This window comes from Ptychodera flava, chromosome 1 (assembly GCF_041260155.1).
Source record: "Ptychodera flava strain L36383 chromosome 1, AS_Pfla_20210202, whole genome shotgun sequence".
NCBI lineage: Eukaryota > Metazoa > Hemichordata > Enteropneusta > Ptychoderidae > Ptychodera > Ptychodera flava.
Window position 1 is genome coordinate 28177841 of NC_091928.1, and position 27794 is coordinate 28205634.

The 27794-nt window shown below is 37.2% G+C and overlaps 1 protein-coding gene across 1 annotated transcript; it reads left to right on the forward strand.

Annotated features, from left to right (window-relative positions):
* LOC139143833 (uncharacterized) lies at nt 1-27075 on the forward strand. Its single transcript, XM_070714416.1, has 8 exons — nt 1-91; nt 1075-1236; nt 1829-1996; nt 5266-5430; nt 6133-6309; nt 24112-24150; nt 25837-25915; nt 26284-27075. Exons 1-8 carry the CDS (start codon nt 1-3, stop codon nt 26909-26911), a joined length of 1509 nt encoding a protein of 502 aa, XP_070570517.1. The 3' UTR covers nt 26912-27075.
* The last annotated feature ends 719 nt before the right edge of the window (nt 27076-27794 follow it).

The following is a 27794-nucleotide window of genomic DNA, read 5'->3' on the forward strand; positions in this document are numbered from 1 at the left end:
ATGACTGAAATACTGGTCGACAAACAATGGTGTGTTAGGGTTGAATTTACAGGGCCTGTTACAGGGGCTGAAAACTTGTCAGATTTCTGGGGTATATATTTTCAGAAAAATGGGCCAATTTTGATCACAAAAATAAATACAGGCACAAATATGTGCACATTACAAATATTATTGACACTGTTACAGGTCTTTATTCATATTGCTATTTCATGTAAATACAGTGATGGGGCACAAAGAAATTTCAGGCCCTGTCACATCACTGTGTCTACAGCACTGTATATAGCCATGTCATCACAGCACTGGCCACAGATGTGTACATCAGCCCCTGTCAAAGCTATGGGACGTTTTTGCCGACACTGATCTGTACCGAAGGGCTGTGTCAGGGTCTAGTATACGGCCTGTTACAGGGACAAATGTTTTGGCTGTGTAGCGATATATACCGCCATGCTCCGTCAATCGCTTTGACCAGCGAGGACACTGTTATTAAAAAGGCGGGAGATAGTAACGCCCTCACTTGTAGATATATCATCTGGAAGCACTGACTCCAGATCGTAAGGGAAGCAGATAGAAGATAGTGTGATACTTTTAATTAATCATTTGTGGACGTTGAATGAAAACAATCGAGAACGGGATATTCCATGGCGTGATCTTGTTTAATCTTAAGAAACAATCAAAGACTGGTGGGAAAATTACCACGTGATAACCATAGTAGTTAAGTAAGTCAGAAGAAACGTATTTAACTTTGTAGAGAATTTACATTAGAGACATTACACATCATACCTTTGACGGTTAATGACACAGTCGCCAACTTGAATAAAGTTTAAGGTTGTGCTACGTATCTACATCTCGGTGTGTTAGCTTCAGTTACTGAAAGAATTAAAATCAAGACTGGTACCTCAACTCATAATTCCCGTGACTACGAGCGTGACAGTATATGCATGTCCCACAAACCGTGGCGGGCATTTTCCAAACAAGAACAGGGCACATATATTTTCATTCAAATTCAGTATAAAAGGTAATAGTCGATCTTTAAACATTTACGTGAAAAATCACAATCTATGTATTTACTTTCAGAATCGGAAGTCGTTCGACTTGTAGGCGGAGAAACGCCTTACGAAGGCCGAGTTGAAATGTTTATCAATGGCCAATGGCTACCTGTCTTGTATAATGGACCTCCCGGGAGAGGAATGCACAGCTGGAGTTTTCCAGATGCTGATATTCTCTGCAACGAATTAGGTGTGTTCTATATGTACTTGCATATAATTTATTGACGTATCCCACACTCGATATTCCATGACCAAAAAATCAAAATCAAGCCTTTCTTGAAAGCTAAATTAGATGGAAATATAGCTTTGTACCATGCTGCAATTTTTAGCAAAGCAACGTTATCATAGTTCCAAGCACGGTCCCATCACATACAGAAACAAAACAAAAGAAGTATCTTTGAAGAAACTATAGAATTAATTAATAGTTATCATTATTTTGCCAATGCCATATAACATTTCTGTTCTCTTCTCCCTTTAATATGCTGAAATCCAAGGTATATTTTTGCCTTGACAACAAAAATGCATTGTATACACCATACTCTCTAATTGTTTAAAATCTATCCCAGTTGGAACCATAATTCACTTGTCAATTATATCAATTATCAAACCTACCTCGACAAGCTTATCACTTTGCAGTTCGAATGATTTTGAGAATATAAACACAACTGTTTTTAAGAAGGTAACTTACTTACACATCAAATGTCATAGCCAGTGAAGGCTTAAATCATATGACGTGTGGTATGGAAAACAGCATTAACTCACACGTATACTTTGTTTTACAGGATACAACGGGGCGATGTATCACGGATCCAGCGACAAACTCTCTGGTGATCCGCGACGCCGTATCACTAATATCTGGTGCGACGAAAGCGATGAATCCCTATTGGATTGCCGTTTTAACGTTTATGATTATTTTGCTCCCGAACGTGCGGCAACTGTAAAATGTAACTGTAAGTACAACACTCTAATTGCCTGCCTGTTACCTGGAGACTTAGCTTAAACTACAGTCCCGCTCCGTTTAGGTGCACATTAAGTTCCATTATGTTGACTCCACCAAGAGTATGTGTAAGTCCGTTCAAGAATATAAAGAAGGTGTATATACATTGTTCGGTAAGAAGTTTAACATGCATATATATCTAGTTGTGTAGCGTAAGCAAGCATTTTAACTGTGTGACGAAAAGACTTCCTTTTAGGCATAGACTGCCTACATGTACGCTATACAATACGAAGTTTAATTATTGGCAAATCGTCTCGTTCGGTGCATGCTCTTTGAGAAGGAAAAAACAAACTTCAAATACAGAGTAACATTAACACCGCAAAAGATGAACCGGTTATAATCTTAAGCTTTTCCGCCAATATTGGAATTTTTTCCTTATCACAACTATTGACAACTATTGACTATAATATTCACATATGTGATGCACTATTGGCTCCGAATATAGGCATTACTCATTGCGATTTGCAAAAAAGACGTTGCTCATTTTCGACGGTCTACCTTTTCAAACACTTTCACTTTTTTTCACTGTAATAGCAAGCGTGAAGTGAAAAACACAAAGTGAAAAATACAGTCAAGTATTCTAGGCACTTACTCTAAGTAAAGAAAATGTAAATATCTACATTTTATTTGCTGTAATAATGCGGATGCAAACTCTGCTAAGGCCGTGTAAACGGAACTTGAAAATACGAACAAGTCATGTTAATTTTCAAACTCAGATAAAATACTTAAATTTCCATCTGTTCACTGTGACCTACAGCAGTTGATGATGCAGAGATTAAACTGGCTTTGTTGACTGTGCAACTGAGATTATGCTTTCTAATTACGATTACAAATTCAGATTGTAATGATGGCAATCCTATAAACGAAACCTACAATAGCCATTGGTGAGTGTCTAATGGTTTGAAGATCAACAATGCATATTATCAACACAGTCTGACAATCTCGAGAATCTTCAATCTTGCATATTTTCTATGATTATTAGATGATGCTCATCTCGGCTGTTACCGTAGTGTAAGTTGGAATCTACAGCGCATTGCCGGCTTGACAATTCAACGTTGCCTTGAGAATTGCCGTAGTCAATATTACACTTATGCCGGATTGCGAAATGGACGATATTGCGTGTGTCTTAACGGGACACAATACAGAGCTCTGACGAGAAAATCGGGAGACAAGTGCCTAATGCAATGTAGTGGAGACAGAAGCTACACATGTGGAGGTGCAAAAGCAGTCGAAATCTATTTAGGTGAGATAATTCTATCATTCACTCAATTGCTTAAAGTCTTGCTGTTTCTATAATCATCTGACACAGTATGTTAAACATGAAAACATGATTTACCTGCAAGTTACGTCAACTTCACTGTACCATGCAGTGCACGAACAGGCAACGTCAAACATGAATATGAGAAGTAAGTGGTTAAAAATTTCCATAGACGATTACCAACAACTGCGAAATCGACGAAGAGGTTGCATAGATAATTTTATTTCAGGTTTAGTAGACAGATGTTGATTAACAAAAATTTGGAACTCGACAAAATAACGATTGTCTATTATTACGATATTACTTCTACAATTTTACCCCTTGTCTATAAAATTAAACCGAAATACGTTTAAAGCATGTGGTGATAAATTATTATTATCCTTAAGATTTGAAAATGAGCCTGTTGTTAATATTCAGCATCCATGGGTTCATGTGGAGGTCATGTGGTTGGGACTGGGACCATCTACTCACCAGGATTTCCCGGACATTACATGGAAAATCAAGAATGCACATGGCATGTCAGTGCACAGCAACCGAGAAGCATCTTGGAGTTTAAATTTGTTTTGTTAAATATGGATGAAGAAACAGACTCTGTGACTTTATATGAAATGATGAATGGTGGACGGCGAAACATAGAAGTCAGCAATTTATCAGCAAAGTCATGTTCGAACACCGTGAACGTTTTGTTGAATCTGGTCGACGTAAGAATGGCGACAGTCGCAGGGGAATATTCACGCTGAAGTACAGAGGTGTGTGTTTTTACTAAGACTTTGCTTTCAAAATCATAATCTGATAGTCATATTTCAATACACGAGAATTTACTTTCCTTTGCATGTTGAGTTGACTTTGTAAACAATAATTTAGCTGGAATTGTAATCTTTACTGGAAGATCTGGTTAGCAGTTTGACACGGAAAATGACATTACAAGTGCGGAAACAGTGATGTTTTGTTTCCTCGTCATCTACTTCTTTGATTGAGTTACATGCTGTTCGTATTACCGTGACGAAGTGCTTTCTATGTGGTTTACGGTAGTATGGGCATTGAACGTAAAAGACTTGAACTTTAGCTGAATCTTTCCTAAGTGAATCTTTCAACCATTCTCCAAATCAACAATAAAAATCGGGGTCACCTTGCAAAGTTTGGAACAAGTGAAACAAATTACTCAAAATTATGAAGTGAAATAACTGACAAGGACATGAGTTTGGCAGTCAGTAGGCAAGAGCCTGTAATGTTTTAATGAAGGTAACTGGAGAGAGAGGCTTTTGCAGGCCTCTAAAGCAGAATAATAAACACTGTAGAAAAGATAACGTACGAAGTAGAGAAGTCTCAAACATGCTTTAAGTTACAGAACTATGCATTTTATGCGACATGCAAAAGACATGACCTTGTTTGATTAAAACCTGGTCCATAGATGAATAGGTCCAACTAGTTGTTGGACTAATAATTAACACATACATAATGCACCCGCACTCTTAACTAAGGGAGGGCAGGGTGGGAAAGAAACGGAGACAGCTGCCCTAGACTACTGGCCTCAAATGCAAGTTTGGCAAACAATAAACATGACCAGTAGAGGGCGCTGTCTCCCACGCTGTCAGTGTAGATAATTAAATATGCAACATTACTCCAGTACTGTGGCCTTCTCAATGTTGCCTACATTTTGCGATATTTGAAGTTCAAAGTGGTCGCCATCCCTGTGCTAACTCTATGGGAAAAGGAAAATTTGGATTTTCAAAAAACTAAGATGATGAAGGTTTTTCTTTCTCCAAGAGCTTTAAAAAGAGCCCCAAAGTGACTCGCTTAGAAAAGAATTGTAGAAATTCAAGAGTCAGAATATCTGTCCCCGAGGCGCGTTTCACGTTTTACTTTTTTTAATTAATTCTTTAAAAATTCCATGTTTCAGCATGAATGACGTATGGCTACAAAGAGTTGTAACTGACTGTATCGTGTATTTTGTATCATAGAAGTACTAGTGTGCCCTCTGCTGCCAGGTCGTAAGGATGGATGTCCATATTTGATAGGAGACACAGTATCCATCACTTGTAAAATCGGCTTTAAATTTTCCATTCCCAATCACGCTGTTAAATGCCAACAGGATGCAACGTGGAATGGCACCCTGCCGCGGTGCATCGGTGAGTTTTGTTACAGTTTGTAGTATCCGGCTAAATACAATAAACTAAAGGTTTATGTCAAGGAATCGACCTGACAGGAATAGAAATGGTCGTGACTGTATTTTCTAAAATCATATAATACCTGAATCTGAATGTTTTTGGACATCGCCATTACTTGTTTCTTATCGAGCTTGTCAAATAAATAATAGGGTTATTATGGTTTTCATCAAATATCGTGTTTAGCTCGGTTGTTAAATGTACATCCGAGTAAGGTAAACACAGTAATGATCAAGTCATTATTGATCAAGGCACCATAATTTAAGTTTGGGCAGAACGTTATATAGAATTCAATTCTATGATTTCATGATTTAATTTTTACAAAAATAAGCTGTTGGGAATATATATAATTTATATATAATATATATATTATATATATATATATATATATATATATATATATATACATATATGTGTGTGTGTGTGTGTGTGTGTGTTGTGTGTGTGTTTATGTGTCTGTCTGTCTGTCTGTCAGCTGTCTGTCTGTCTGTCTGTGTCTTTGTCTGCGTCAGTGTCTGTGTCTGTGTTTGTGTGTTTACCTGTCTATGGGCATTTAAGAATCCGAACATATTAATTTCATGTTCATTTTATCTCTTTTTATCTCGCTTCATTTGTGTTCCTTGATTTTGTTTCTTTATTTTCCTTCCTGTTACTTTCTACACATAGCCATAGATTGTGGCAATCCAGGTGAAGTTGAAAATGCAGACAGGATCGGGACTCAATACAGCTACAACAGCACTGTGATATATACATGTCATGATGGTTACTACACCAACGGCAGCGGAACTATCCGTTGTACGATTGAAGGGCGGTGGACTGAGAAGCCGTCTTGTTTCTTCAATGGTAATTACGTAATCTTACTTTGTTTCACTCTTGTTAATGACATATTTCGAGAAAAAAAAAATCCTGGTGATTCACCACGTCATTTTTCTGACTACCGTTTTTTCGAATAAGAATTTGAGAATACTTATTTAATACTCGGCGAAACACACAGCAACGCCTTTGATATTTTTTACCTTGTTTTGGCATTGCCTATGTTTACCAGTTAAGGTATTACCCAATTTTGTTTTCCCATACAAGACTGTTTGACTGACGCACCGTAGATTTGACTTTGTACTTTTATTTTTCTTTGCAGACACACAGGTATCAGAGAGTGTTACTGCAAGTGCTGCTGGTAATTCTCAACTGTTATTTTGTTGAGGTCATAGCATCATCTCACTCTCACAATTAGTGCAGTCGCGTATTCCACTGAAGTATAAAAGTATATTCCATGTACAAAGCCACGTCATGTCTTTCTTGCTTAGCTTCGGTTATACCTGTACTTCCGGCTTCATCCGAAGTGGATGTATCCGTGAAAATAACGCCGATCTTTGAGTTTTCCTAACCTTAGTTAGCGGGTTTAAAAGCTTGGAATGGTGCTTTTCAGTTTTAATCTTCTCAGCTACGAGGCTAACTTCAAGTGTGTCATCCAGGCACAATATTCAATTTATCATGGCAAGACGAATTCTTGCCAATACACAAGTTGACACTGATTTTACATTGGTCAGTGATCATGTGTTGGAAAGTGGGGATATTTTGCTCAAGGTACTAGTTATGAGAAATGAATTATTGATCTTGGGCGAACTTGCGTAATAAACTGAACTTACTCTTTTAACATCAAAAAATATTCCTTCTTTCTATTGCACCGATTTCGCTGACAATCATCTTTATTTCCAACAAGTGTGGCAAAGTTACTCTATACTATAAATGCAGCTTCTTCATTTTTCTATTATCTTTTTAACATAATTACGCTCGGGATCATCATACATGAAGTCTTCCATGTCACATATTAAATCCAAATCAGATCAAGACAGTATATTCTTCAAGCTGTAAATGTCCTTGTAGTAAGCAGCACGGGATAATGCTTGTAGAGCGCAGAGAAGTATCGCACGCGCACATGCACGAAAATATACATGCTTGCTTACTTTCAATGCCAGCTCGCTCGCCCTTGAGTGTGTGATATCATTGAAAGCGATGAATCCAAACAATGAATTCCAATTGATGCATTTTTTTTATCCAGGTTTGGCTAATGGCATATCGTTGAGTGTTGCAACAGTAATTCTGATTGGTTTGGCTTTGATCATTTTCCTTATGAGACGGTACGTCCACAAGTAAACATATATTCCAAGTACTTAATAGCATAGAGTCTCTAAGACCGTAGACAAACTGTAGACCTATAGACCTAAAATATCCTTCACAGTAGTGAATAAATTTCGAGGTAGGCTGCTTCAAACAATTTCTGAGAGGAAACGATGTATCAAGAAAAGTACAAATTAGGTTAAATTAAGATTATTATTTTTGTGAGTATATCGTTATGATATTTTTACAGTATGTCGAACAACTATATCATCAACGACCCTTTGACGCCGTTTTGTTGGCTGACCATCATTTCAATTCTTCACTGAAAAGTCTTCGTCAAGTCTTAAAACTTCATCTTAAAGTTTCAATCCACATTTTTGTCCAAAGTGATGCAAAATTATCTTACCGGCATCAATAAAAAAATTTAAATTATTTTGATATTGTTTGTTCAACTTTACTTACTAACTTTCTAGTCCATTTCCATCACGTGTTGTCGCTCTAGTTTTCAATGATTTGCTTATTAATTCGACTCGCCAGGCATGCATTGCGATGTACTGATCTGCAAACGCTGATACTTTCCTAATCTGTATCACTTGCGTGAATTATGAAAAAACGTTCTTCAAATTTTCTTTTCTTTTCTCCAGAAAAATACAAATGAAATTACGAAACACAGTTGGAAGTTCTAGTAGAACACAAAACGAAGTAACTGTTCTATATTTTAATGAACCAGAGACACGAAACAACATACGGCGTGAAGGTACTGCTAAGAATGATAATTTGGAAGTTACCAATGAGAACGATGGGCTTACAAGTATGGGTGCCGACCAAACAGAATACCAAGGCTGCATCGGAGAACAGATAGAAAACTTGAAAGAAAATTGTATCAAAGTTGATATCATGCCGCAGGATGATAAATTGCTTCGTAACAAATCGGACGATGAAAGCTTAGGATATGATAACCTAACTATGGGTAAAAAGGCCGGGAAGAAATCCTTCACAGGCGACAGCGGGAGTGTCGAAAATGTGGCATACGAGTCCGCACATATCGATGAGGAGGATGATGACGTATACACAGTAATCGTTAAGGACGATGACTTCGAGTTAGTCCACCACACCGCAAGAAATGATGACGATGGAGAAGGAACTGTGGATAACATCGCATATGAAACAACCGATAATATTGACCATGAATGACCTGACTATTCTGTTCTTCCTAGACCCGAAGAGTAAACAAGTCAACTTTTCTCTGTATTATTTTTTTATTTTCTATTGACATATCTTATTAGGAAACTAAGCATTGCAACTAATACTCACGCCGCAGGGTATAAAAACACGGGCTGTCGTTGACGGCGTGTTCCGAGACAGTATCGACTAGTCTATGGTGGATCGAGTTATGCAATCGGAAGGTTGCGCTCGACTTGTAAACATTGCTATTTCGGAATTTTTTTTCGGCGCGGTTACTTCTAATGAAACTTAGAATGATCGACTATATTATATCACGAAATATTTGTTCTTCGAATATGCAACTATAATTAAGTAAAGAGAGTAGAAAAAAAATTACATAGTACTTTTGGTATGGCAGACTGTTATCATCAGCGGGCTCTTATGTAAGTATATTTTGTCAAAGAAATAAGGATTTTTAATTTTCATCCACAATCCACTACTCTAGTTGATCTCTGGCATCCTACTCACACGACGACCGATAGACTCAATGGTGATACACACAGTTTGTCCTTATTTAGTGTCGTCATACACTAGGCATTATAAAATGTTAGCTATAAATAATCCGACAGCGGGGCGATGTCCACCGAAGGGTCAAATGTTTTCTTCTCCTTATTCCCGAAATGATACACTCAAAAGAAAGGAAAGAAATTGCATGTTTTTAGTGATACAGTTCCGATAAAATAGTAAGTCTCATTTCGTATGGTTAAGTACTTCTGTCGTGCATTAACGCCCACATTTTGAAACCAGATATGAACGAATATGCTCACGTGTTTTACAACAGATTCATTAATAGTTGTACGCTTCACAGAACAATAAGATGTATGTTATCACTATATGTAGCAGGTTTTTTCAACTTCGCACAGTACTCTCAGAGTTTAATCACTAATTAGGCCTACAAAACTTTATTTAATATGCAAATGAGCTGTTAATTAACTTGGCACTGCTCAATGCTTTATGGGACAATTAGATATCCATCAGATCAACATTTGTAGCACGTTTTATTTAATTTAATGCTGTAATTTTAGAGTAATGTCACTAATTACAAAGTTCATTAAATATGCAAATAATCCCTAAATTAACTTGACACTGTTCAATGATTCATAGCACAATTAAATATTTATCAGATAAATATCTGTAGCACATTTCACTAAATTTTGGTGCCGAAATTTCAGAGTTATATACCTAATTACAAAGTTTATTAAATATGCAAATGAACCCTTAATTAACTTTACACTACTAAATGCTTTACAACACAGTTAGATATCTGTCGTATCAGTATGTGCAGCAGTTTTCATCACATTTGATGCAGTTATTTCGGAGTTATATGACTAATTATAAGACTTCATGAAATATGCAAATGAGCTATTTATTAACTTGACACTGCTCAATGCTTCTCAGTACAATTGGATATTTATCAGATCAACATCTCTAGCAAGTTTCATCAAATTTAACGCTGTAATTTTGGAGTAATATCACTACTTACAAAGTTCATTAAATATGCAAATGATGCCTTAATTAACTTCACACAACTAAATGCTCTACACCATAATTAGATATCTGTCGGATCAGTATCTGCAGCAGATTTCATCACATTTGGTGAAGTTATTTTGGAGTTATATCACTAATTACGAAACTTCATAAAATATGCAAATGACCTATTTGTTAACTTGACACTGCCAAGTGCTTCTCAGTACAATTAGATATTTATCAAAACAATATCTGTACCCAATTTCACTGACTTGGGTGCCGTAATTTCAGTGTTACATACCTAATTGCAAAGTTCATTTAATATGCAAATTAACCCTTAATTAATTTCACACTACTAATGCTTTACAATACTGTTAGGTATCAGTCGGATCAGTATCTGCACTAGATTTCATCACATTTGGTGAAGTTATATCGGAGTTATATGACTAATTACAAACCTTCATAAAATATGCAAATGAGCTATTTATTAACTTCACACTGGCTAATGCTTCTAAGTATAATTAGATATTAATCAGGTCAATATTTGTTGCAAGTATTATCAAGTTTGGTATAAATATGCAAATGAGAAGATAATTGACATGACACTCACAGTATCATCATAATGTTCTTAGATTGTCATCTGTGAAAAGTTTCATGAAATTTGGTGCAGTATTTCTTGATATATGTCTACACTGTCATTACCGTCTCCATAGGGAAACCATTGGACGGAAAAAATGATATTGCATAACTTCATTAATATGCAAGCCACACTAACCAAAATCTAATCAGTTCTTGCAAGTAGCATATGGTACCTGTGTACCGAATCTGACTTGAATCCGTTCAGGCGTTTTTGAGTTATCGTGTAAACAGACAGACAGACAGACAGACAGACACACACACACACACACACTAACACACACACACACACACACACACACACACACACACACGGACAGACAGACAGACATCGCTATGACATTAGCCCACGTGTTTACACACGTGAGCTAAAAAGCGGGGACGTTTTCCGTTCTGCACTTCCTCAAAACTTCGCTAGGGCTCAATGAATTGAGGCAATCAGGTATATATGTACTTGCAAACATGCATGGATAGCCACCATGGTATCATAAGATAGGTATCATCTAGCAAAGGTACACGCATATATTTTGCGATACTTCATATTACAGTTTCTATTGAAAATGTTAACAACTTATCGATCTGTGACTTGTATTCACACATATAAAGTGCCTGTTACGTTTCAAAATGTTTGGTTGCCATTCTATTATGTGCAGCAGAACTTCACAGACGATGTTTGTTTTACAATGCAATGACCGGAAATACCCAAATGCAATTTGAAGACGCGACGTTCGGTATTCCCGGTTAAATTATTTTGTACCTATCTGTGATCATATAATAGCTAATGTGAAATGAGCCAATAAGTACATCATGTTCAGACGTTTTCATTGCCCTTTACGGATGTGACCTTATCCGTAATTCAGCTTTCTATTGTCTGCACGTTGTGCGAGGTTTCCTTTTGCAACCTTTTAACCTTTGAACCGGGAAGTTCCGACCAAGTATTTCACAGTACTGAATGAAAATAACATGTCTTCAGATCGAATATCAATTGATCAAGGCATGGAGACGTACAGGGCAACTCTTTTTGCAGCTCTGGTTACTGTTTGGTTACACACTCGTGTTACGGATGCAGGTATGAAATAGCAATACTTCTCCTTACTGCTTGACTGTAGATACTTCTGTGATTTTTAAGTTACCGCCCTCGGTTGAAGCCAGGCGCATTGTATGTACGACTTGAACAGTACAGTTTGTTGTTCTGTAATATACCACAAAATGGCAGACCTGAAGCAGGAATGATAAACGTTTCCATAGACAATGTTCATTGCGCTATCTCTGACGAGATAATCCTACAGAAATGATGTATCGCTACCCTATAATAGCTTTAACTGTAGGTAAAGTCATCAAACAGAGCCGTTCACATGACTAAACGTCCAAATGCAACATTCTCGTCACGGATGAGACCGAATACACAGTCATTCTACTCTGCCGTCGAAGCACAGTGCTTGCTGTTCCTCAATGAATTTCAATTGGCCGTTGCGTTTGTGCTTCGTACCGTGCCCAAGAGAGTGTGGCGAACATACATTTTTGGCATACAGCGATACATACAAAGATATACATGCCTCTAAAACCATGGCTTGGATAGTGGAAAGGGAACATATGCTACCAATAACCAGATATGAACTGAATATGCTCACGTGTTTTACAACAGGTTAATGAATAGTTGTACGCTTCACAGAACAATGACATTATGTTATCACTATATGTAGCAGGTTTTTTCAACTTCGCACAGTACTCTCAGAGTTTAATCACTAATTATAAAACTTTATTTAATATGCAACTTGAAGTGAGCTGTCAATTAACTTGACACTGCTCAATGCTTTATGGGATAATTAGATATCTATTAGATCAACATTTGTAGCACGTTTTATTTTATTTAATGCTGTAATTTTAGAGTAATGTCACTTATTACAAAGTTCATTAAATATGCAAATAAACCCTACATTAACTTAACACTGTTCAATGATTCATAGCACAATTAAATATTTGTCAAATCAATTTCTGTAGCACGTTTCACCAAATTTTAGTGCCAAAATTTCAGAGTTATATACCTAATTACAAAGTTTATTAAATATGCAAATGAACCCTTAATTAACTTTATACTACTAAGTGCTTTACAACACAGTAAGATATCTGTCGTATCAGTAAGTGCAGCAGTTTTCATCACATTTGATGCAGTTATTTTGGAGTTATATCACTAATTACAAAACTTCATGAAATATGCAAATGACCTATTTGTTAACTTGACACTGCCAAATGCTTCTCAGTACAATTAGATATTTATCAAAACAATATCTGTACCTAATTTCACTGACTTGGGTGCCGTAATTTCAGAGTTATATACCTAATTACAAAGTTTATTAAATATGCAAATGAACCCTTAATTAACTTCACACAACTAAATGCTCTACACCACAATTAGATATCTGTCCGATTAGTATCTGCAGCAGATTTCATCACATTTGGTGCAGTTATTTTGGAGTTATATCACTAATTACAAAACTTCATAAAATATGCAAATGACCTATTTGTTAACTTGACACTGCCAAATGCTTCTCAGTACAATTAGATATTTATCAAAACAATATCTGTACCAAATTTCACTGACTTGGGTGACGTAATTTCAGAGTTATATACCTAATTACAAAGTTTATTAAATATGCAAATGAACCCTTCATTAATTTCACACTACTTAATGCTTTACACTACAGTTAGATATCAGTCGGATCAGTATCTGCAGCAGATTTCATCACATTTGGTGAAGTTACATCGGAGTTATATGACTAATTACAAACCTTCATAAAATATGCAAATGAGCTATTTATTAACTTGACACTGCCTAATGCTTCTAAGTATAGTTAGATATATATCAGATCAATATTTGTTGCAAGTATCATCACGTTTGGTGCAGGAATTTCAGAGTTATCTCACTAATAACAAAAGTTCATTAAATATGCAAATTAGAAGATAATTGACATGACACTCACAGTATCATCATAATGTTCTTAGATTGTCATCTGTGAAAAGTTTCATGAAATTTTGTGCAGTATTTCTTGATATATGTCTACACTGTCATTACCGTCTCCATAGGGAAACCATTGTTTGGAAAAAAACGATATTGCATAACTTCATTAATATGCAAGCCACACTAACCAAAATCTAATCAGTTCTTGCAAGTAGCACATGGTACCTGTGTACCAAATCTGACTTGAATTCGTTCAGGCGTTTTTGAGTTATCGTGTAAACAGACAGACAGACAGACAGACACACACACACACACACACACACACGGACAGACAGACAGACATTGCTATGACAATAGCCCACGTGTTTACACACGTGAGCTAAAAACAAATCAGTAAAAAATCCGATGTTTTTAAACATTTAACTAATTAAGTATTGCTGGTTCCAGTGAAAACTCACAGTCCATGTATTTACTTTCAGAATCGGAAGCCGTTCGACTTGTAGGCGGAGAAACGCCTTACGAAGGCCGAGTTGAGATGTTTATCGAGGACGAATGGTTACCTGTCTTGTATTATAGAAATTCCTGGAGAGGCGTTGTACAAAGCTGGAGTTTTTCAGCTGCTAATCTTCTCTGCAATAAACTAGGTGTGTTCTATGTTTGCACATTAACCAAGAATTTAATGTTACATTGCATATCTGTCATTAATTTGTTTACATGTATTCAATCAGAAAGCTGCTCTTCGGTGATCTTACAATATAGTTCGTGACCCTAGCACAATGTCGCGTGCAAGCTCATTTTTAAGGCTAATTTTAAGGGAAATATAGTTTCGTACTAAGCTAGAACTTTAGTAAGCAATAGTTCCAACCAACACAAATTTCGGAAATGAAACAAAAGACATTTCTTTGAAGGGACAATAGATGAATTGTCTGTTTATTTTCGTGTGTCAATGTTCGTTCTCTAAAATCCAAAGTATCAGCCTGGACGACACAACTCATTCTGTACCAAATACAATGTACCTGTTCAAAATATGCTCCAGTCTGAACTAAAATTGGTTGTCATGCACATCATCAGAAAAAAACACACTTTATAGAACTCTAGGGCATCATTTTACAAGTGGTATAGCCACAAACTGATGACGTCAAAGATGTGCGTACTTATGGAAATGAGGTCAAAGGTTACGTTCTAAAAGGGGCGATAAATTATTTTGGGGGTAAGAGTTAGGAATGGGGGCTTGGAAACTTAGGGGGAAATGATTGAAAAGAAGGGTCCCAATTTTTTACCATCTTCACTCCTTTCCCTCATTTTGTAGTATCCTATTACTCTATCCACGTCTTCTTCAGCCAGCCTGATACCTATGTGGAAGCAACGGTTGATTAATGACAAGGGAGAGAGAAACGTTATTTTTTAGTTACTTTTTTTTACACAACAACAATTACCGCTGCCGGGGGTCGAACCCAGAACCTCCAGCATGTGAAGCTCTACCTATAACCTGTACTCCACGAGAACAAGTTGCGAGAAAGGGATGCAATGTTTCATATTAACGTTAGGGTGATAATGCTAAGCAGGAACTGATTAATTTATAATGTTCACTTGTAATGATTTGAAAGTCTTTTACACATTTTCCTTCTTTTATTGAATTTATGCCTCTGCATTGATTGCTTTATTGCCTGTCTTTATTTTTTTCTCTGCATTGTCGTGTTTGTTGTGCAGATTTGTTATTGTTTGAATATTTTTCATATTATTTGTTGTATTTGCACAGTTAAAGTATAAAATTGTCACTTGTTTAGGATGTTTTATATGTTGAAAACTTTGTGTTTGACATTTATTATTGAATTTGTCATTTGCTGCCTTTTTTACAATACGGAAGGTGTACGTGTGTTCCGTTTTTGACAGGATACACTTTTATATAAAAGTGGTTCATTACGTATGCACTCAACATATATGAAATGCAATATTTCATTGCTATTGTAGATGAAAACGTGAACAACAATTCGTTGGATATGCCACGGAAATAACATAAAAATTCCACCCATCGACGAAGTGAATTAAGTACAGAAGCAAACGAAATTCGATGCCAATATAATGATTTAGGGTGCCTATATATAGTCACTAGCACGAACTTCGTCTGGTTTGTGCATTCCCAGTGTCACACATCAGCGGCAGTGGCCTCATGAGTTGTAAACTTAGGCGTGATATTAGTTTTTAGACCGTCTCAAAACATTTGCATATAAAAATATGGTGCTATGTGCAGAGTTGCAATGAATCGATGAAGGGGACTGTAAACTTGAAGGACAGAGAATTGAAATATGTTGAGCAAGTAAAATCCACGCCTTATAGCTTTATCGCCGAAACGCCTCCGCTACATGAACTCATAATAGTCTATAAAGACAAGTTGGAAATAAGTCTGAAGGTGTGAAGCCAATCCAAGTTCGCATGGCATGCATCCACATGCCTTCAAAGGTGTTGGTGTGGGCGAAGGTTTGAGGATCCACAAAATGAAGACAATGATTAGCGGTGAAATGAGAGAACTGAGGAGACTTGGACAACGAAGAATAAGCCCCCTACCATTCATCGGAATAATATTGGAACCTGTAGGAACAAATCTATAAACTATTGGCATTACGTACGCCGGTCAACAGAAATTAAAAAGCAAGCACAAATATCGCGACCAATGACTCCAATCACCAAATGTCTGTCACTGTGTCGACTCAAGCTGTATTTGGACTTCCGGAACTTGAATTCATTATAGATGTTTTTTTTTTTACATCCGTGTATTCATAAATTTCCATAATACAGCCTGGCTAAAAATCTATTGGGAGGCATATCGCAAAGATAAAGGAAACAAATTTGTGGACAAAAAATTAAACCAATCAATAACAGAGTTTGAACTAATGTACAGGTGTGATTTTCGGTCTGTAGAAGAAGTAATGCAAATGAAAACATACAAAGATTTTTTGGCCGTCATATTGATTATTATTTGCATTTGAATGAACTCTGAATTCTGTTATGTAACTATGTGCCGTCTTTGGCAACGGCTATATTGAAAAGGGGTCAATATGGCCATTGCCGTCGGGGTCAGTTTGTACATGACAACAAATTTGATGAATACAACATGAGAGGGGACATATTGTACCCGGAATGAGACGGAATTATTGCCGCAATCACAAGAACTAACTAACCCTAACCCTAAAAAGTCTGTGATGGTCTTCATTTGCTTGATTTTGTGTTGGGTGAAGCACAGTGGGAGCCAGAAATTGGGGTTAGCTGACCAAATTGTCGGAACTCCGCTCGCTTCGCTCGCTCCGTTCCAACAATTTGGTCAGCTAACCCCAATTCCTGGCCCCCACTGTACTTCACCCAATACAAAAACTAAGCAGTCGGAGATAGTGACAGTGATTTGAAGAAAGTGCAAATTTATATTATTTTAACCTTATTAGTTAGTCGGTGCCGCAATTACGGGGCGTCTGTGTTTTGTGTACGGCGATTTTGACGTCATCAGTTTGTGGCTATACCAACATGTAAAATAATGCCCTGCCTAGAAAACTGACCACTTTGCATTTCGAATGATTAGGACAGTGTAACGAAAACATATTTTGAAGACGATCGCGCTAAGTCAAATGTACGACAAATGTCTTAAGTAAAGAAGCCTCGATCATATGACGTGTTGTATCACAGACAAATAGAAAACCAGACTAGGAACGCGGCATGCCTTTTGTTCCATGGTCATCTCTGTAGACTATGGCCTTTTCATATTAAAATGAGCTTCAAAGGTGTCAAACTTTTTGGAGACTTTGTTTGTGGCTGATGATTGCACGGGAGTATGCGAAAAATACGACCGACAAGATGGCATCGTGCTGCCAGTCCGCGCAGCAACCATAGTTACTTTGTGAGCTCTCAGGGCAGAAATATTGCTTCACGCCAATCAAAACATAACACGCCAGCAGTTTCATAAACATATCCTTCCTTGACGAACGTTAAAAGGCGGTTACTGACCGTAAACCATTGAGTAAAACCAGACAGTATCGATAAAAGACTTTCAAATTTGGTTCAAACACATTCATTATATATTCATAAAAATATGAGAGGAATTTTTAAAATGGTAAAACTCACTTTCCTGAAGCTCAAAACACTCCCGTTTTCGCCAGAACGCCAATTCCGCTCAGCACCACACGACAAAAACAACACAAACTTTGCCGAACATACTTTCGCTTAACAATTGGCGAAAATCAGAACTTTACCGAAGGATGAATGGTCGGCACTCTTCGGAAAAGAGAGGCGAGAGCTACCTGAGGCGAGGCGAACATGGATGGGTTACGTAGCCGCTTCACACGTTGAACAATACCAGTTGCTAGTCTGTTTCGCTTTGTCTGTGGTTGTATTGAAATCAGCATTTATTCACATGTATAGTTTGTTTTACAGGATACAAAGGGGCGATGTCTTCCGGATACTTGAATGAAATGTCTGGTGATCCACGACGCAGTATCATAAATATCACATGCGACGAAAACCGTGAATCTCTATTGGATTGCGATTTTGACTTCTGTTATGATTATCATAATGATTATTATTTCGACAACTATGCTGCAACTGTGAAATGTTATTGTAAGTACGACACGCCAAATGCCTGCTTGTACCCCTGCTATCTGAGCTTGTATAAAATGCAACCCCACTCTTTCTATGTAAACTTTCAATTTATTTTTGTCAACTTCGCCAGGAGTTTGCGAGTCTGGTCAAACATTAAATGAACGATATATTTATTTGGTGAGAAGTTCAACATGCTGGTGATATATCTCGTTAAGTGGCATAAACAAGTTTCTTTTTTACCATGTGATGCAATGATTTCATTCCAGCATAGGCTATAGTTTGATTTAGACCGTCTTCCTCTTCAAACACCTGCTCTTTTCTCCACAGTAATAGCTATGGTGATGTATATTTTCTTTAATATTAGATGATGCTTATCTCGGCTGTTACCAAGTTGGAAGTCAGAATCTTTATCACATTTACGACTTGACCATTCAAAAGTGTCTTGAGAATTGCCGTAGCCAAAATTATACTTATGCCGGATTGCAAAATGGACGCCATTGCTTATGTGGTAACGAGATACAATACAGAGCTTTAACGAAGGAATCGGGAGACCAATGCCTTGTACCATGTAGTGGGGATGAACTTCATACATGTGGAGGCGAATACACAGTCGGAATATATTTGGGTGAACTAATAATATCATTCATCAATTTGCTTCATGTTTTGATGTTATCTACAATCATCTACCAAAGCCCATATTAACATAAAGAACATGAAAGAATGAAAACTACATGTACACTGACATTAATGTGAAAAGTAAATTATGAAACGATCCAATGGACAATTACTGAAACCAGCGAAATCGACGAAGAGATGCAGCAGAAATTTTCATTGTGGTTTAGTAGATTGACATCGAATACCGAAATTTTGAACTCTACTTTGGCATAGCTTTTCATTGACGTTACAATATCAAACATTCTACAATAGACAAATGTAGTAAAACCGAGCAGGAAACTCTACTAACAGCTGCATGTAGTATGTAATTGCTCAGTAGAATTTGTCAAAATGTAATACAAAAGATTGTCAAAACTATTGAAGTTTTTCCATTTTAGTCCTGTGTGGTACAGTATCTCAAATCCATGCCAATTATTATCATTCCGTAAAATTTTTAATGTTGATGACTAACACGAAAAAGGACTTCATTCGTCTTTTTGTCTGTCCTTCTGTCTGTCTACGTCTGTTTGTTTGTGTGTTTGTTAGTTAGCTGGTTTGTTTGTGTGTTTGTTAGTTAGCTGGTTTGTTTGTTTGTTTGTTTGTTAGGAAACAAGAGGTTTATATTAAAAATAACACGATTGCCTAATATTCTGTGTTTATATCAAAACTTTTGCCCCTCGTCTGTCAAATAAAACTGAACTCGAGCTCCATATATAGTTTATGGCACTAATTCATTATTATCATTACAATTTAAAATATATGTACCTGATGTTAATATTCAGTATCCATGGGTTCATGTGGAGGGCATATGCTAGGAACAGGAACTATCTACTCACCAGGATTTCCTGGATATTACACGGAAAATCAAGAATGCACATGGCATGTCAGTGCACAGCCGAGAAACATCTTGGAGTTTAAATTTGTTTTGTTCAATGTGGATGAAGAAACAGACTCTGTGACTTTATACGAAAGGATTAATGGTAGACAGCGAAACATAGAAGTCAGCACTTTATCAGCGACGTCATGTTCGAACACCGTGGACGTTACTTTTCAATCTGGAATCAATGGTGGTACTCACAGGGGAATATTTACGCTGAAGTACAGAGGTGTGTGTTTTGTACTAAGGCTTGGCTTAAAACTCCTAGTCTAATTATCATGTTTCCATACAGCACTTCGCGTGTCGCGTTGACTTTGTAGACAATAATTTAACAGGAATTGTAATCTATTTTGGACGTCCACGTTTACAGTTTGACGCGTGGAGCGCGGAAAATAATTATGTATCAAATGAGGAAATGCAGTGACTTTTTTATTTCGTCGTGTTCGACGCTTTGGTGGATTTACGTGCTGTTCGTATTACCGTGAAGTGATTTTTATTTGGTTTAAGTGTCTGAAACTTCCATTTTTTGGCGTGAATGACGTATGGCTAAAAAGAGTTGTAACTGACTGTATCCTCTATTTATGTACCATAGAAGTACCACTTTGTCCCCTGCTGCCAAGTCGTGTGAATGGAACATTACATTATAATGGTTCATGTCCATATTTGATTGGAGACACTGTATCAATCACTTGTAAAATCGGCTTTAAACTGTCCAGTCCCCTTCACACTGTTGAATGCCAACAGAATGCAACATGGAATGGCACCCTGCCGGTGTGCATCGATGAGTTTGTTATGGCTTATATTATCAGGCTAAATACTAACAATTAAAGGTTTATGTCAAGGAATCTTCTTAACACCTACAGGTATTGAACTGGTCGTGAATGTATTTTCTAAATTTATAAATTATCTGAATCTGAATATCTTCAGGTATCGCTGTCACTTTATTCCCGTGATTTTGTAAAATAAACAACAGGGGTGTTGCGGTTGTTTATCGAATTCCTTGTTTTGCGCGGTGATTGAATCTACATCTGAGTAAGGGAAACAGTAAAGATCAAGTAATTATTGTTCAAGACATGATATCCCGCGGGTTGTCTTTCGGGCGGAAATAGATCACTTTACTATGTCTAACATAAGACTTATATATATATATATATATATATATATATATATATATATATATATATATATATATATATATATATATATATATATATATATATATATATATATATATATATATATATATATATATATATATATATTATATATATTATATATATCATTGAGAATTTGTGCGGCTCCGCGAAAAATTCAAGTATACGATGACGTCAAACAGAGAATAATTCCACGTAATTATATATTACTATTTTTATTTGATGTGGATAGATCAAATTTATTGTAAACATTGCACGATTTTTGTCGCGATTTGTGTTTTATTTACTTTCATTTAATGTGTAAAGCGGCCCGTCATAATAAATACATAATGGCCATAATGACATAATGAGTGAGCGATGTGGGCGGTCTTGTTACCCTACATACTCTCATTTAACTCGTTCCTGTAATATGATTGGTTCCAACAACATTGTGTTGGAGAACAGGATTTCAACAATGTGCCTTCAGTCGTAGTAAAGGGTCGTAGGTCGCAATGCGCGGGAGCGCCCGCACACGACTGAATCTTTCAGTCTAAAGTTTACCTTGGCGAGCCCGAAAGATTCCGTTCGATGACACACATAGTGTACGCTTGGGCACAGCGCTGCCGACGCAGGTCTCCGCCGGTTTCAACTTGTCAATGCATTCCAATTTCAGTCGTCAACGTTTCCGTCTTACGCACTTCGCTGTTTGCCTTGACACATATATCGCCGTAGATACATCCTAATTTTTTTTACTTGACGTAAACTCTTTTCTGTTGTGAGTTTTGTCCTAGTCAACTTTCGAAAGACATCGGATTCTACAACGCTGCAGAGTTCAGACTGACATGTCAGCTCGACAGCTTATGTCATGACAACAGTCCTACGCTGTACATTTGATTCCAGTCAAGAATTAAACGAATTTTGTGTGATGTAGGAATTTTATTGTTGTTCGTCGAATGACTTTATGCTTGTGCCTCCTATGCCGCTTTCCCGAAGATTATACGGTACTCATTTATTTACTTGAACTTACGTTGAGGTGTATCTTTCGGGTTTATCTCCAACCGGGATCGCCACGACGTCCGGTCGGTTGGCGATCTCCAGATACGACGTCAACATTATGCATTACGACTAGACTGGAGCCGCGACGTTACTGAGCCATAAACGATCGACGGTATCTTCATTCGATTCTTAGGAATATCTAAAGCTTGAGCGACTAGGAACTTCGTTGGACATGCCTTCTTTGTTTCCATATCTGTATTTATCGCGTCGCCTTTGCTTAAAAATGTCATGAGAACACGGCATCAATCACCGCAAACCGGTCTGTGTCCCTGCGTGCATGTATGAACGGTACCATTGCAGGAAAAAAGTTCTGGTTGATGACGTACAATAGGGTAATATGGATTTCTTATCTGTGCGAGTGTACGTCATACAGGTGGTGATACGGGCCAGTCCACGTGAAAAATATCACATGAACTAGCACGTATTACCACCGTGTGACTTACACCAGAAAAGATAAGAAATCCATATTACCCCTAGGCTGTTGTACGTAATCAACCGTGAGCGGAACTTTTTTCCTGTATGGTACCGTTCATACATGCACGTCGCGACACAAACCAATTTGTCGAGATCGATGCCGTGCTCTCATGACATCTTCACAAAAAGGTGACCCGATAAACTCAGATAAGAAAACATAGAAGGTATGTCCAACAAACTTTCGAATCGCTTAAACTATTAACTATTCACGAGAATCCAATGGGGATACCGTCGATCGTTTTATTTTACTGGCTCAGTAACGTGGCGGCTCCAGTCGAGTCGTAAGGCTGAATGTGGATGTCGTACCTGGCGATACCGGTAGGCGATAAACCCGAAACCTACACCTCAACGTAAGTTCAACTCAATAAATGAATACCGTATAATCTTCGGAAAGCGACATAAACTGTCGAGCTGTAGTCTTAACTCTGCAGTGCAGTGCTGTGGATTCGTATTTCGAAAGTTGACTATTACAAAGTCAACACTCACAACAGAACAGAGTTGCCGTCGATTAACAAAATTAGGATGTATCTATGGGCGAAATATGTGTCACTGCAAACATCAATGTCCGTCAGACGAAAACATTGACGACCGAGATAGGGATTGACAGGTTGACACCGGTTGAGACCGGTGACGGCAGCGTTGTGGCCACAAACGTGCAAGGTTATGTTTGTCATCGAACGGAATCGTTCGCGCTCGTCATGGTCGTAAATTTGTTTAACATTTTCAAAAGCCTCGGCATCTCTATGAATGAGGATTACTTTTTATGACTTTGTGATATATATATATATATATATATATATATATATATATATATATATATATATATATATATATATACAAATTACTTCAAGTACAAAGTAATAATTTCTGTTACTAAAGTTTTATTCATCCTGCAATCTTGAGACAGAAAGGATTCTTAGTTATATACGTTTCTCTGTTGATCTATTAATCTGTCTGTTTGTTCTCGCTTCGTTTTTGTTCCCTGACCTTGTTTCGTTATATTCCTTCCCGACTTTCTACATGTAGCCATAGATTGCGGCAATCCAGGTGAAGTTGAAAATGCAGACAGAATCGGGACTCAATACAGCTACAACAGCACTGTGATATATACATGTCATGATGGTTACTACACCAACGGCAGTGGAACTATCCGTTGTACTATTGAAGGGCTGTGGACTGAGAAACCGTCTTGTTACTTCAATCGTAATTACATAATCTTACTTTGTTCCACTCTTGTTCACGACTTTACCTTTCAAGAAAACTTTACGTGCTTTGTCACGTCTCTCTCCTGACTAAAAATTAGTATGAAACTATATTTTGACAATACTCACTCAATACTCGACGCCTTTGACATCGTTTACCTCGTTCTGTCGGTACCTATGTTTACCTCATTCAGATATTCCTAATTTGCCTTTGCCATAAAAGGTTGTATGCACTTGTTTACCCTTATCTGTTCTTTGCAGACACACAGTTATCAGAGAGTGTTACTACAAGTCATGCCGGTAGGGCTCATAACATTATCTAACTCTCAGAATAAGTGCACTTGCGTATCCTACTGATTCTTAAGTATAAAAGTATATGGCATACACAATGCCGCGTTTCATGCGTTCATGTCTTCGTTGCTAAACTTCAATTAGACATAGGGCATTGCAACAAAGTCAGTCCCCAGGGGTAGGGGTGTCTTGTCTAAGGACAGGGTTCTTCTTGCTATGGTTTATTTTATTTTAACATGTTTTACTATGATATATAGTGCCAATAAAGAGTTATATTACCAACCTTTCTTTGTAGCTTTGGTGTCTTTGTGTTATGTTAGCGCTGGTTTTGTAACGATTTCTTTTTTTGTACGTCCTTTGACAATTTTTAGCGAAGTTTTGTCACTGTGTTGCGTCTATTATCTTATCAGTTTGATTGCGTAATTCGCCAAGGCAAGCAAGGGTAGTAATTTCGTCTATTATCTGATGAGTTTGAGTGCCTAATTTGCCAAAGTAAGCAACGGTAAATTACTAATCTGTCACCAGATTATCACCGGATTAACTTTGACAGAGTCAACAACGTACGCACCAGCAAGGTATAACTGAAGCTGCTGTCGATTGTTGACTTTGTCAAATTTAATCCGGTGATAATCCGGTGAGAGCGTCCACAGATTAGTAATTTACCCTTGATTACTTTGGCAAATTAGGCACTCAAACTCATCAGATAATAGACGCAGCATGTTGATAAAACGTATACGCAAGATTGTCAAGGGCAGTGCTAAGTTAAGACCGAAACACCAAAGGTTGGTAGAATATATCTTTATTAGCGATACAACGAAACACCTGCCCACCCCTGGGACGGACATGTAGACAACCCCCTGTGATTAGACATGTGCCTCCAGCTGTATCGTCTGTAGAATATCCGTGAAAGTAGCGCCAGTCATTCAGTTTCGCAACACTCAGTTCGCAGTTTTAAAGGCCTTACAACATTTATGGTGTGTTTGAAGAGATCATCGTGAGATTAATTTAAAATTTCAACAGATTTGCTAAATCTTGTGGTATTCAGTTTTAAATCTGTTCAGCTATGAGGCCTAGTCTTCAAGTTTATCAATCTTGCACAATACTTTAATGGGGCTAGACAAACTCTTAACATACACACGCTGACAAAAATTTAACACCGGTCAGCCTCATGGGTGATGTAAAGTGTGAATGTTTTTCTGAAGGCACTTCATAACCTACTTTTGAGAAATGAATCAGACGTCTGCAGCCAATTTGCGTAATTAGTTACAGTACTGTAGTATTTTTATCATTAAAACTCCATTTCTTCTTTCTATTGTACTGATTTCGCTAAAATTTCCACAAAGTGTGGCATAGTTACTCAGACATAAATACAGCCTCTTCATCGTCCTATCATCGTATTTACGCAAGTACGTTCGGGATTTTATGTCATACTTAAGTCTGCCATATCGCGTATTGATTGCATGACAGATCACGATAATAACAGTGTATTCTTCAAGTTGTAACATTTACTTGCAGTAAGTCGCACGAAGTAATGTTTGCAGAGCGCAGAGAAGTATCACACGCACACATGCACGAAAATCTACATGCTTGCTTACTTTCTTATTCACCGCCCGCTCGCTCGATTTTGAATTTGTGTTATTACTGAACGCGATTAAACCAGATCACAAATTCCAATCAATGCATTTTTTCATCCAGGTTGGGCTATTGGTGTATCACTGGGTGTTGTTACAGCGATTCTGATTGGTTTGGCTTTGATCATTTTCCTTATGAGACGGTACGTCTACCAGTAAATATATATTCCAGTGCGGAGCCTGCCCATAGACTGTATATAGACTAACAAAAATTCTTAAAAGGCACAATTAATGCATTTCGAAGTAGCACGCTGGATGAATATGTGAGAACAAATAATATGTCAAGAAAAGCGCAAATTAGGTTACAATGCAGCTGTGTTACATGTCATGTCATATATCGAAAAAATCGATCATTATCAACTCTCCTTTGACGCTATATATTTTGTTGATTGTTCATCGTTTTCAATTCCGCAATTTTCAATTACTTCAAATTTTACTTCCTCAAATTTTCAATTACTTTGGTGAATAAAGTACACCCTTTTTCTTAGAAATTCCATTGTATTTTCTCCAGGAAAATACGACTGAAATTCCGAAACGCTTTAGGAAGTTCGAGTGCAATACAAGACGAAGTGGTTTATTGTAATGAACCAGAGAGACGAAACAACATACGGCGGGAAGGTGCTGTTAATAGTGAGAATTTGAAAGTTATTAGTGAAGACGACGGGTATACAAGTGTGGATACCGACCAAACGGAAGACCATGGCTGCATCGATAAACATACAGGCGTAAAGATGCTGGTGAAACCACTGGCACAATATGAAACCTCGAAACAAAATGGTACCAAAGTTGATATCATGCTGCAGAATGATAAAATACGCAGCAACAAATATGAAGACGAAAGTCAACGATATGACAACATGATTATAGGTGAAAAGGTCGGGGAAAGGTCCTTCACATGCGACAGCGGGAGTGTCGAAAATGTGGCGTACGAGTCCGCAGATATCAATGACGATGATGGTGACGTATACACAGCAATCGATGAGGACGGTGACGTGAGTATGGCAGACAACGTTGACGTCGGATTAGTCCACCACACTGCAAGAAACGATGGAGAAGGTACTGTGGATAACATCGCATATGAGACAGTCGATAGTATTGACCACGGTCGACCTGCCTATGCTGTTCGAGACGGAACTTAAGTGTAAACAAGTCAACCAGTGTCTGATCCTATCTCTGTAATATTTTATATTTTCTATTGACATATTTATCAGTTAATTAAATACTTCAATAGCGGCAATGGGTATGATTCCTTTTGGTTGAATTCATTATCTGGAGATCGTGATTTAATACGATATGCAAATGAAATTACAAAAAGTGTCCATGCCTTTTTGACATTGGAGTATCTTGGTCAAGGCAAAGGATCATTCAGTGTCGACTACTTTTCTCTACAAAAATGTTTTCAAGAACACCCTCTTACTTGCAGTGATATGCAAATCAGATGCTAAGAATCTGTACCATTATTGTATGTTATCGACGTGCAATCCGAAGAAAGTATAATGTATTCTGAATATTTATCATCCTGGGCAGCGGAGTATTATGTACGGTGAAAGTAGTCAGATTACCTTATATATAAATTATTGAATCATGATGTTTTCTATAGTATATAGACATTAAATACCATCGCGCTATAATCCAAGTTTGCTAAGATTCAAATAGTATAATTTTATCAAATGGTCATCATATATCTTATCTCATGTAGGGCATTTGTATCTAATCAGACCATTTAGCATACAATTCAATATAAATATCTTGATGATTCTACCAGGGACAAATAACTCATTATTGGAGTCATTTAAGAAGACAAGTGTGAGATCTTGATTTTTGGGCACCTTTGAGGTGTATTCATAAGGCCAATAAATGTACCAGAAGTGAATGTTAAAATACAAACGTTGTTATCAGCTCTTTCCTATGCATATTATTCTATGAAAATTTAGGCATTAACATTGTTAAACAGTTCATTTGCTACATCCATCAATACATCAATCCGAAAGTATGCTTCCAATGATTTCGAACAAAAGTAAT